Source organism: Phyllostomus hastatus, unplaced genomic scaffold, assembly GCF_019186645.2.
Source record: "Phyllostomus hastatus isolate PE091 unplaced genomic scaffold, TTU_PhHast_1.1 phas_scaffold_317, whole genome shotgun sequence".
Classification (NCBI taxonomy): domain Eukaryota; kingdom Metazoa; phylum Chordata; class Mammalia; order Chiroptera; family Phyllostomidae; genus Phyllostomus; species Phyllostomus hastatus.
The window spans coordinates 21466167-21479746 of NW_025334023.1; the positions used below are offsets into that span (position 1 = coordinate 21466167).

General features: G+C 36.6%; 1 protein-coding gene across 2 annotated transcripts in view; it reads left to right on the forward strand.

Moving 5' to 3' along the window:
• The window catches only part of TRPC6 (transient receptor potential cation channel subfamily C member 6), a 118432-nt gene that overhangs the window by 89452 nt on the left and 15400 nt on the right, over positions 1-13580 (forward strand). The window contains exons 5-7 of one of the 2 annotated variants that reach the window (XM_045818057.1): positions 3466-3682; positions 9785-10018; positions 12181-12445. In XM_045818057.1, coding sequence (XP_045674013.1) covers positions 3466-3682; positions 9785-10018; positions 12181-12445 — 716 coding nt within the window. The remainder of the gene's footprint in view (positions 1-3465; positions 3683-9784; positions 10019-12180; positions 12446-13580) is intronic. The other variant, XM_045818058.1, reaches the window with a different exon arrangement.

The window sequence follows — 13580 nt, forward strand, 5'->3', positions numbered from 1 at the left end:
AATTTTTTTTCCATCTTTCAAAGGAATAACAGATTCCATTTGAAAAAATTCTAAATTGTTCTTATTGGAATAAAGGCATCTATGTGTATAGTCTCTGTTCTGCTTCTACTAACATTTCCTGAATCTTCAGAGAAGATGAATTAAAAGGGGAGGAGTTACTGAATTATATCATTCTGTGATGAAGTACATTATATTTTCTAGACTGAATAATTGTTCTTTCCTTTATCCAGTGAGTTCAAAAGCATAATGTCTTCCAGAGTGTTTGGTGTTTTGATGGAGATTATTTTTAGCAGTCCTTAGAGTTACACGTTTCCTAAATTTTGATTGAATCCTAATTAACCTGATTTCCTTCAATATTTCTTCTTCCTTGGCCATGTTTCTTTCTGGCATCTGTTTTCCATCCTCGTTTATGAACACTGAGGCAAATAATCAAATTAAAAGGGCACCATTGAGGTATTTTCTTCTCATAGTAAAATCTATTTTACTGACTGTTATTTAGCCTTTGAAGCATGATGGTAAAATCCATTTTATAGTTTTTCCATTTAGCAATGAATATAAACATTATTTATAGGCTACAAAATTGATTTTTTATGGGAGAAGATTGCTTAAGGTACATTGATGCTTTTACTGAAAGTACTATTTTAAATATTTTAAAATTTCTAATACATCCATTCAAGTTTAGTCAGATCAAACTGGAGGCCTATGCACACTGACAGAAGCTTATTTCTGTTTGCAGTTGGTTTTCTTTCTTCAAATTTGCTTTCTTTTCCTTTCAGAAACCCTTTTTTTTGTCTTAACTTTTTTCTTTTCCCAGTCTATCCCAAATATCAATTACTTTATGCTCATTACAATAAAATAGGTCATGCTGCAATTTCAAATTATTTTAGTTTAAGTTAGTGTCAGCATTTTTCTATTTTGGTATTTTGTAGTTAGGTACTTGGTCATCAATAAATACTTCAAAGAATATGATATACAATATTTAAAGGCAAATATTTCTTTCAATGCTTCCACTCAATAGTTTGCCAGGTACATTAATTGTTCACTTTGTTCAATTGACAAATTCCCTCCTTTACAGTTATTTTTCAGATATTTGTTTCATCTCAGAAGATATAATTGACAAATTTTACTAAAATGGAAAAGAATTTAAATTCCTAAAGTCCATGAAACGATGCCAAAATCTGCCTTTGTTTAAAGAAAAAGCACTACTGTCAGTGATTTTGTCAGGTGTTAACCTCAGTTCAGCAACCTCAGGTCTTGAGTTCTGGCTGAGAGAAGAATCAGAGTGAAGATTCACACATAAGAGAAAGTTTATTTAGGAACATCACAAAGGTAGAAGAAGAGAGCCATAGAAGATTAGGGGGATGGGGAGAGGGAGGGAGGGAGAGAGAGAAACATTGATGGGAGGGAGAAACATCAGCTGGTTGCCTCTCTGACATGCCTGGCTGGCAATTGAATCTGCATCATGTGCCATGATGAGGTTGGTCTTTGGGACAACACTCCAACCAACTTAGCCACACCAGCCAAGGTAAACTTTTTCTTTTTTATTTGTTTGCATTTCTTTTGAACTAGAATGTTTAATTGGCAGCAAAAACACCTGGTTTGATTCTCCTTTTTTTCTTATCAATAAAATAAAGGAGTAATGTTACATAAAGGCCGGTAACTCAATGAAGAAGGCTGGCCAGCCGGGTCGGGAGTGAGGCACAGATCAGAGACCATGCCCTGAATAAGTGGACATCCACTCTGGATGTGTCCAGGATAGCAAAACTCAAGTTTCGTTCTCAGGCTTGTGGTGCACTCTAATGTCGATAGCTTTATTCTCAGCCCTGTTCTATGTCCCCAACCTTTTCTTTTCTGCTTCTCTTTTGCCTTCCCCTTCTCCTATTTGATTTGTGCTCTCTTGTGTTTTGGGTAACTTTGTACAATATTTTGAAGGCTGCCTCTGATTCTTTCTGGAACAAGGAAGAAAATAAATTTTCCATAGATTTCACTACTAACAGTCATTGCTCCAATCACAATTTTCCACAGCAGTCAAATAAATTGAGAACTTTGAAAAATTGGTTTAAGACTTATAAAAGCTGGGTGAGATGGCAGCATAGGTAAAGACCATACTCGCCTCCTTCCACAACCACATCAAAATTATAACTAAATTACAGAATAACATCATTCAGTACTGCCCGGAAGTCTGGCTTACTGGAATTCCTACAACTAGGGAATTAAAGAAGCCACATTGAGATCATTAGGAGGAATGGAGACATGGAATGAGCTGGTCTTACACCCACATGTGGTGGCTAAAAATTGGGAGGGATATCTTGGCTGAGCAACAAGGGGTCCCAGCCTCACACCAGCCCCGCATCCCAGAAAGAAAAACCTCTGACTACATAAACTAGCAAGGATTGTTGCTGAGTGAGACAGAGGGCTTCTGGAATCTGAGGCTTTCTTCTTAAAGGGCTCGTGCACAGACATACTCAAACTCACTCCCTCTGAGCTCCAGCTAATATAATATTGTATGTCAACTGTAATTAAAAAATAAATAATTTAAAAATGAAAAAAGTTTTATAATAGTTTTTCCATGAGGAACTTATTAAATTTTGTGCTACATTTTTAATTTGTTATAATACTTGATTAAAAAAATCATATCTAAAACATTGTAGAATTAAAATCATACATGCTGTACACCATAGAAAAAGACATTAAAAATGTAGTAATATTAATGTTCATTTGTTAACAGTCTGTGTTTTAAAGAAAGCACAGCTAGGGACAATGTGCAAAGGAAAATGAAGCCTACTTTGTTTCCCATTTGTTTTCACCCTGCCTTCGTTTGATTTTTTTGAGAGTTCTATTTAAACAGGGTCTAAAAAAAACAAAACAAAACAAGAAACGCTCTTTGAGTCAAATAACAAGTATTCTTATGGAAGTATGGTTTTTAGATGTGGTTTTTATAGCAAATTTTCACAAAGCAATTTTGGATTGGTTAAAAATATATATATATATATATAGATGGAGACATTGGCTTAAAACTATGTGGAAAGATGGACGTCCAGCCAAGGATCTATGCATTGCAAAGCAGACTCAGTTTAATACTTCTATTGCTGCTTCCTCAATACTTCATGCCCACTAAATTAATTTGCTCTTTATGAATAATGATGATACTATGCTCTGCCTTTTGTCATTATTATATTAATAAAATGTTATTTTGCCAGTGCTATGTAATGTTATAAGAATTTAAATATCATTTAATAGAAAAGTTAATTTATCAATCTAGAACATCAATATATGTCAATGAGGAATGTGACAAAAATTTTATAACAGCATACAGAATTATTTTATTACTAGTCATGTAATTATACACCATTACCTTAGGAGAATATTGGAGTACTCATGTGCTTATTCTTATGTATACGCTTGTGGGTTTTGCAAAGCATACAAAACAAAGCTAAAATCTTCTTTTGGTGTGTGTTGCGGCAGATGGGGAAGATAATGCGTGGACCATTCATGAAGTTTGTAGCACATGCGGCCTCTTTCACCATTTTTCTGGGACTGTTAGTCATGAATGCAGCTGACAGATTTGAAGGCACCAAACTCCTTCCTAATGAAACCAGCACAGATAATGCAAAACAGCTGTTCAGGATGAAAACGTCCTGCTTCTCATGGATGGAGATGCTCATTATATCCTGGGTAATAGGTAAATACTGATTTTCTGTCATGTATTTTTGCAGCCTTGGCAGTTGGAATGAATGACACAGATTTCTTCACAAATCAGTTATACAAATGTGTATAGCATGATACAATGCACCACACACCATGATTTTCTTTGTGTTTTTAAAGCAGTTGTCTTGGGTTCAACATCAGTGCCTAGTCTTTTCACATGCCCCAGGAAAAACCCAGGAAGAAAATAAACAGGAAGGTATTAATCAAATACCATCAGTGGTTAAAGAAAACACTATTTATATTTTGGGAGCACTGTTACTTAAAGCTTAAAAACAACCATATGATTTTATGTTAAAATTTAATAAGAACTGAAACTAATAATCACTCATTTTTGGAACATTATGTATATGAAATTGTTCAAGGGACTTTATATACATCAAATCACACAGTCTCTCTGTTTCTGTTTTCTTCTCTGTGACATGATCATCATATCTACCTTTCACCATTTATGTGAGGATTAAGTAATTTGCTTTAGTGCTCCCAGGTGGTAAGTGAAACAGAGGGAATGAGGTGTTAACTACCACACTATTTAATCAGTCATACTTATGACTTGTCATTACATAGAATACAAATGGAAGAAATTCAACGTGATATTTATGAATGAATAAATTCAATAGCTATTAAGTATCTTTTTTTAAGTAGTGGAGATACTGAGGTAAATGAAACACAGTCCTTGCACTCAAGGAAGTTAAATCAGAGGGCTGGTCAAGAAGTAAGTCAGTAATAAAACATGATGAATACTATAACCGAGGAACAGTTTGGAAGCCGTGAATGTACACAGGTTGAACATCTCAAGCTGAGTGAGGTGGAATGTAGAAGGGGTATGAAAGGCCTCCTTAGACAGTACTTCTATCTGAGACTTTGAAGATAAGGAAATGTTAACCAAGTCTAGTGTCTGGGGGAGACTAAAGACACTGCAGGCACGGAAATGTTAGACGTGAAGATGTGGGTCTAGGGCCACACCTGGCACAGTTGAACTGTTCCGAGGTAGGCCCAGCTGAGGCACAGGCGCTTTTGTGGCCGTGGAGGGTGGGAGAGAAGAGTGGTGCAATGGCCAGAGGATGATTTCCGGCATTGTGATGTGACCAGGTCACTCACATTTTAGAAAGGTCACAGTGGTTGTGAGGTAGAGGGTGGCTTAGAGGAGGCAAGAGATAATTGGATTCTTGTGAGGAGAATGAGGGCTGGAATTGAGTGGATGGGGAACAGGACTTGAGAGCTCCTTAAAAGATACGCTCCAGAAAACTCAGTGGAAAGGGAGAACTGTGGATTCTGCCTTGGATTACTAGTCAGTGACTATAATTCTCTGAGGGGGAATGTAGAGGGAAGATCATGCTTGGGTCTGGGAGTAAAAAACGCTATTTAGTTCAGGTTGTGATTGACATTGAAGTGCCCATGAAATTTCCATGTGAAGATGGCTACTAAATAATAAAAAATACTGCCCCTGGGAGAAGCCTGGGTTGTGGATAAAGTTTCAGGAACTTGACTTCCTAGATGGTACTTAAGGCCCTGATTGTGCATGGTATGGCCTATGGTGGAAATATACAGGGTGTAAAGAGAAGAGGGCTCAAAGAATCTTCATTCAAAACCTTCAGCTAATTAAACCATGAGCTGGGTTCTCCCCCAGTGGTCTGGAGAAACATCTATAGTCAGTTTTGCATCACTTACACAGGGCTCCCCAACCTCCGCGCCTCAGACCGGTGCCAGTTGGGCCTGCTAGGAACCGGGCCATGTGACAGGAGATGAGCTTGAATGTAATGTACTTGAATCACCCCCAAACCATTCGCCTCTCACCCTGGCCTGTGGAAAAGTTGTCTTCCACAAAACCGGTCCCTGGTGCCAAAAAATTGGGGGTCTACTGATAGGGCATGGTATGTCTCTTGGCTTCCTCACAATGGAGCCCAATAGTATGATCAGTTAAAAAATTATGAAGCACTATGAAGATTACCATGTGATCATTTTAAATGCACCTGAGGTGATTCAACAGCATTGTTATTCAAAACTTCTGAATCATCTTATTCCTTGACTATGTTTCAAAGAGACAAATGGATAGTGGCTTACACTGTAAATTGTATCTTAGATAAAGAGGGGCTGGGAATTTACACTATTTATTTTCTAATTTAATTAATATTTACCTCCCACCATTAAACTGTAACAGAAATTACCCTTCATCTCTAATACTTGATTTAAAATAAGAATAAACAAGGCCTGGCTGGCATAGCTCAGTGGATTGAGAGTGGGCTGCGAACCAAAGTGTTGCAGGTTTGGTTCCCAGTCAGGGTACATGCCTGGGTTGCAGGCCACGGCCCCTAGCAATTGCGCATTGATGTTTCTCTCTCTCTCTATCTCCCCCTATTCTCTCTCTAAAATTAATAAATAAAATCTTAAAAAATAAAAAATAAATTAAAAAGAATAAACAATCATTTAGACATTGCCTTGATCCTATTAGACTAAAAACTTATGTGTTATAGTTTATCTTTTTATGTACTAGTATATGTAAAATACATGATATGTAAAGCACACAAGAAAATTTCAATAAATTTCAGATAATTATTATTAAACTCTTTACTAAGAATTCATATTTTACTTTTATATAGGAATGATAGTTCCTTCTTTAGTGTGAAACATTGAAAAATTATATTTTATATAAGATTACATATAATGAATGTCCATTTTATTCTTTATCACAGATAATTCATTCTCCCTATACTAATATTTTATTATAAACATTAGGTGTTTTTCCTTTTTCACATAGAAACCTAAACTAAGAATACTGGAATAACTTGCAATTTTATGAATAAACACATTATTCTTCAAATTATTGGTTGCTTACCTTTGGATTTGATTGGAGAGATTTCCTTACAGTGTTTACTTAAAGGGAAAACAATTAACAACTCAGAATAGATGACTGATATTTTATCGCATATATTAGATGTCTGGTTCAGTTTCTGACACTGGTATTTTTCTTTTTAAAGTTATTCTTAAAAGAAAGCTGTTGTACCTTCTGGAAATATTAATAAGTGATCTACTTAGGTCAGATGCCAGTGTCTTGAGGGAAAAAGATTCTCATGATTGGTCACAGAAAGCAAATTTATCTAATTTTTCATTGATAAAAGTAAAAAGGCTGACAGCAGACTTGAAATTCCAGGAGATCTTGACAAAGCTAAATGGCGAGCTCAGACCAGCGAGAGGAGGTGAGGCAGGGACATGGAAGGGACATGCTTGGTGCTACTTCACATGAAAGGGTCCAAAGGAGCACTTTTTACTTAGTGTTCAGTGTGAGCTGCCGAGGAAGCAAGTGCAATGTTGTTTTGACTCTTCAAAGGACAGGACTGCAATCAAGGGCTGTCATTAGCCCACTGGTCCATGCTCTGACCGGGCCACACATGCAGGGGAGCATCCCAGGGAAAGCATCCATAAGAGTGAGTGACCCTCCACAGGTCTGCACCTGGGGGGAGTGAGGAGGCTTACTCGGGATGATGGGGGAGGAGTGGAATCCAGAGGTTGTGGGGCCTGAAGATCATTTGTTTGGAGGGCCCCACTTAGAGGAAAAGAAGACAATACTCAGCTTCAGAAGGAGCCTGGGCACATAAGGCATGTTGAAACTTAAATTTCACTAGCTTCGGGGTAAACCTGTCTCTGCTGGAGAAGAATAGATTTAATGAGCACACTGGTATTTTTGTTTTATTTTATTAAAAAAATTAAAGCAGGGGGAGCAGACTTGTTCTCTACTGCCCTAGAGAACAGAATTAGGACCAACAGGTCCACTCGGGGAGGATACGTCCTGCAAATCCAGGACTGGGGTGAGCAGCCTTCAGATGCAGTGAGCACTTCATCTCCAGGTGTGTTCAATCAGAGGCTTGGTCCCTGTGGAGAAGCCCCTTGCTTGCAAGAGAAGTTGGACTATACGGAGGGGTTGTCGAATTACACTTGGCAGCTCCTGAGGGCTCTCAGGGAAAATAAAACAGGGACTGTTTCTTCAGGCAGAATAGTTCACTGTATTTGTTTTATTTTTTAAGCTTTGGTAAGATATTTTTACAAATAATTTTATGAGAGAAAGAGAAAGAGAAGATGGAGAAAAGAGAGGACTAAGGAGGGGAAACTTTGAAAACAACTAGATGAATTCAAATGTCCCATTAACCCCTATGCTTCTGTTCTCTAAACTATCCTTGTCTCCTATTGAGGAGGGAGGCAGGAACCTAGGAGCCACAAAACAAAAGCTGCCTTAGGTATTTTCATCCCTGCTCATAGTTTTGGGGGATGGGGGAGGAGGTGTGTGTTTGAATGTGCAAATTCGGCATTTCCTGTTTTTAATTTGATCCACTAAAATATGTATGAATTTAATCCTAGCCTCCTCTTAACGTGGGAAAATTCCAAATAAGAGTGATAAAGTTGTCTTCTTATAAAACCATGTACTCTATGCTTCACTGAATGCTAGTTTTGAGAAAAGCACATAGTAAATTAGCTGGCAGAGACCGTTCACATTCAGGTTCTCTGTTAGAGGTTCATGAGAAATGTGAGAATTTGGGGCAGGTATTGCTGTGAGGAAAGGGAGAAGATTATTTCAACTAAGAGACTATGAAGGACTTCTTGATGGAGGTAAATTTTGATCAATTGCTGGGATCCGAAGATTATATTCCTCCACATGGCTCTTGGAGGAATCAGGATGTCAGAGAATAGGGTATCTTAAAGGTAGTAGGGGCAAAATCACTCTTTATAATAAAGTAACATTCTTCAAATTAAGGAAGAATATATGTGCCAATCATAGAAATTTAAAAATAGTAAGTGCTCAATAAATGTTTGTCGTTATTTTTCCCAATTGCCAGATACTGTGCTATACGATTTAAAAATATGATTTTTTTTGTTTCATGACAACTCTATGAAATAGGTGCAAACTACTATCATACCCATTTAACAAATTGAGTTTTAGAAGATTTAAGCAACTGGCAAAAGATTATACGGCTAACAAGTGGAGACACAAGTTCTCAAATTCATGTCAGTCTGATCCCAAAACCTATGTTCCTGAGTGCTACACTAAGTTTTAGGAAGAATGTGCAATATTATTAATAATTCTACCAGAAGGAGACAACTATTAATAGATCCCGGATTCATTCTGGTCTTTTCCTGTGCTTGTTTTAAATGTAAAGTCAGACAACACACGGCATATTTCACTTTTTTACTGAACATGTTTAAATGCTGATGACAAACATCTGCCACCATGGTAGCCTAGGTCTTCCAAGATGCATGTGCAAAGACCGGATTAAATATATGACAGTTTTATTAAAGGAAGTTGAAACTCTATCAAAGGAAATTCCATGTGAGAGAAAAATGGGAAGGGAGCTAAGGAAGCGTGCCAGGGCTATTGCTGGGCTGCAAGTCTGACCATGAGGGAAGGAGAGAGGGAAGAAAAGTTGAAAGAAGCATCCTTGATCTCCGTGCAGTTCAAGGAAAGTTTGGTAAGGCTGTCAGGAAATCCTTGATTCAGAATCAGCCATTCAAAGACTACTATGTCTCCCAAAAAGGGGTTTCCTCAGACATTGGCTGGGAGCTGCCTATGGGAAGCATGGTTGCAGGACAAAGTGAACATTGTTTTCCAAATGCAGGAGCTGAGGCCCATGGGTGATTACAATTCTGTAGTTGGAGGTCTAGGAGTTACATTCTTGTGGCCACTACTCCGTGGCAATTAAAATATCATACCAAATGTCTGCATCCCACTCAGTTTCTGGAAGTCCCATAATTACTTGTGTTTTGAGTGTGTGTGTATGTGCATGTTTGGGTTATAAAGAATACTACAGTGAACATCTTCTTAATATATTTTTATGTGTAGAATTAATGGATTAAAGAATGTTTTTTAACCATCTTGATGAACTTTGTCAAATTGCTTTCAGATAATGCACTGATATTGCTGGATGATGGGATTTGGGGGGACATGGGAATTATGGAGGATGGTTGATATGGGACCAAATGTTGAGGGGCTTTGAATATCAGGATGAGATCTTTCACATTTATTTTGTTTTATTGAATGGCTAAGGCTGGAATGAAATTGAATTGATATTTTAACCCCTTTCCAATGCAGGCATGATATGGGCTGAATGTAAAGAAATTTGGACTCAAGGCCCCAAGGAATATTTGTTTGAATTGTGGAATATGCTTGATTTTGGTATGTTAGCGATCTTTGCAGCATCATTCATTGCCAGATTCATGGCATTTTGGCATGCTTCCAAAGCTCAGAGCATCATTGATGCAAATGATACTTTGAAGGACTTAACAAAAGTCACACTGGGAGACAATGTGAAATACTACAATTTGGGTGAGTTTACAGTACACAGTGAATACAAGGTAATAAAAATATAGAATTTTCTTATAAAAATACATGTCAATAGTAATTTGGTTCTACTATCGATTCTCACTGAATTATTGGCAGGTTTCCAGCTTCTTCGGAGTATCTGTATCTGAACAAGCACATGTTTTGCTTCTTCCTTTTATTTTTCTTCTGGCTAGAAACCTCTCTTAATCACAAGAGTTATCTCACTTATCTCTTGGATCAATTGGCTGATTACCAAACTCCATCGAGAATGCCTGTTTTATGTCTTGGATTTATTTTTTTCCTGTTGTCTATTAAAAGTACACATTTGAGTACCATTTCCATTTAAGACATATAAATTATTTGAAAGCAAGGGAATTGTTGGAATCTCTGAATGGGCCCCCAGTAAATAACACCACTATTTCCCACTCAGGCTTTGAACTAGTTCAGAAATAAAGCAAAAGTTAGTATGGAGACCAGATCATCATCTCTAGTCTATCCTGTTAAGTTCAGGGTAGATGACATAGTTCTGAGTCATTACTCAATGTGCTCAACAGTACTGAACCCCAGAAGTAGGCGGATAAATCCTCCAATTTCCACACAGCAGAGGACAGGACAGTTATCCCCTAAGAGGGATATGGCAGCACATGCCTGACCATGTGAGACTCCTCCATGGAGGGGTAGAGGAGAATTCACAAGAGGGCAGAGCTGAACCAGGTATGTTCAGTTATCTGTAGCAATTTAGCAGTCTGATAAGTCGTTCCACCTTCCCAGGAGGAGAGTGACTAAAGGATGGAAATAGATTCAGCTCTTTGCCTAGGGAAAAATTCCTTCTTGTAGAAACCTAGGGTGGGAAAACTAGATTCCTTCTGAATGCTTATTTTAAATGCTCTGATAATAAATCAGTTAATGGTGAATGACAAATACCATATGATCTCACTTATAAGTGGAACCTAATCAACAGAACAAATAGGCAAGCAAAATATATCCAGAGACTTTGAAATAAAGAACAAACTGACAGTGACTGGGGTGGGGGGTGGATAACAGGGGAAAGAAGGGGAAGGGTCAAGTTGAGGAACATGTATAAAGGACTTGTGGACAAACACCATGGGCTAGGGGGGTGAGTTTAATGTGGGAGGTGGGGGTGGGTAGGGCAGGGGAGAGTAATGGGGGAAAAATGGGGACAACTGTGATTGATCAACAGTAAAAAAATGCACACTTTAAGAAAAAAAGAAATCAGTTAACACATTCAACTGACATCTCTACAGGTTTATTTGCTGTATCACATATGAATTTATTTTTCTCTTATTAATTTTTAGTATTTATTTTAATATTTAATCAAAGTTTTTAAATATGCTATATTTTATAAAGTCAAAATTATCTGTGTATATGTAGTACTTATATTCAAAGCACTGTAAAAAAGATTAGCTGCTTTCACTAGTTCCTTGTATCCTTTCCTAATTCCACTTTTCAGTAAATAAGCAAAGACAAATTTATAATATTTTTCCTTTTTCACACACATTGTTTTTGAATTTTTCTTCATGATATTTTTTAATCGGGTTTTTGATGACCTGATAGAATTATTATATCTGACATAATATAGTAATTCTGACCTGATAGAAAATTAATAAATGAGTAATTGCTCATTTTTATAATAAAAGTAGACTTGAGTGACCCATAAAATTACTTCAGTAAATTTAAATAACTGCAAGTATTTCACAAGCCCCAAATTATATTATAGTGTAATTATAGTTTAAAATGGAATAATAAATGATACCATTTATTTAAGGTCAAGCACTTTCTAACCACAGAATGTATGTTGGCTTATTAAATTTTCACAGCAGATGAGAGAGGTAGAAGTTATATTATCTCATTTTCAAGGATGGGAAAATAAGGCTAGGAGAAATTACACAATTTGAGCCAGTTTTTCCAGTCTATCTACTACAATTTTTATATATACTGAGTCCATAGTTTGAGCAAACCAGAAGGGTAATTTTCTCAATAAATTCACAAACATAAATACACATACACTTAAAGAACCCTTTAAGATCAGGGAGTTCTATTGGGAACTAGATTGCTAATATAATTTACATTCTTAACCAGAAGACATTGCCTAAATCATCAACTTAAAGAAACTCATCATAACTCTTGTCTTTGCTTTTTCCTAGCCAGGATAAATTGGGACCCCACTGATCCTCAAATTATATCTGAAGGTCTTTATGCAATTGCTGTAGTTTTAAGTTTCTCCAGAATAGCTTATATCTTACCAGCAAATGAAAGCTTTGGACCTCTGCAGATATCACTTGGAAGAACAGTAAAAGACATCTTTAAGTTCATGGTCATATTCATCATGGTGTTTGTGGCCTTCATGATTGGAATGTTCAACCTCTACTCTTACTACATTGGTGCAAAACAAAATGAAGCCTTCACAACGTATGTGATCTCTGATGTTTTGATGATGGTGATTGCAGATTAAATAAATATGAGCTTAAATGATGACAGATTTAATATTGTTGTGTAAAACAAAGTAAGACCTTCATGGTATAGGTGCTCTCAGAAATTTTGATGGTGAAGATTGCAGATCAAATAAATGTTGGCTTAACAATGTTTGTAGGATAAATAATGTTTAGAAAAAGATTTGTCTGCAGCTCTTTTTTAGCAAAATGACAGGATTTTTTAATGAGTTGCAAGAACTCAAAAATATAGGCACCTTCCTAATATAAAGTAATAATAGCTAACATTTTTAGAGCCAGATACTGTAATAAATCACTCACATGAATTATTTTATTACCTCCATTTCACAAAAAGAGGAAACTGAAGTTTAGAACAGTTAAATATCATGCTGTGAGCATTTGGAAAAGCTGGGACATAGCCCCTTGTCCATGGACTTCAGTATCTGTGGCATGAACTGCTGCACCTTCTGCTTCTAAGCTGCCTGGGCGCTGTGGGAAGAGCTGCTTCCCTAATTCAGTTTGTCAGATCTTATTGAGAAGGTATGAGTTATCAACAGTGACAGAAGTTTCAACTTATGTTTATTGGAGACACACGTTTTTTGATAAAGTATATTTGTAATTGATTACTCAAATATTAGGTCTTCAGTATCATAATCAGAAGCGTTGTTGAAGCATAACTTACTGCTACCCGTATTTTCTTGTCAAGTGCAGTTTATTAGAGAGATGAAAGCACCTGGGTTAAGCAGAGAGGCTTAGCTTTGGTCCATGATTATGCATAAAGCATTGAAATAGCTACCAAGATGCGTCAGTGATTTTAGGAACAGTTTATATATATATATATAACAGTACATGTTTATATTGTCATATTTTGGTTAAGACACATACTATTATTACCTATTGCCTGTAAGTGGAAGTACATATAGATAAGCAGGACACCTAAAGGGACCCTAACAAATTATATTATTTTAATTAAGTAATACATTTAACATTTCTATTGCCAAAGCTATGGATTATTTAAAGGTTAACACTATAGTTATGAAGCTATGTTAATAATATTTATTGAGTGCTTATTATGTGCCAGATATTGAGCAATGTGCTTTGTATGCACAATATTA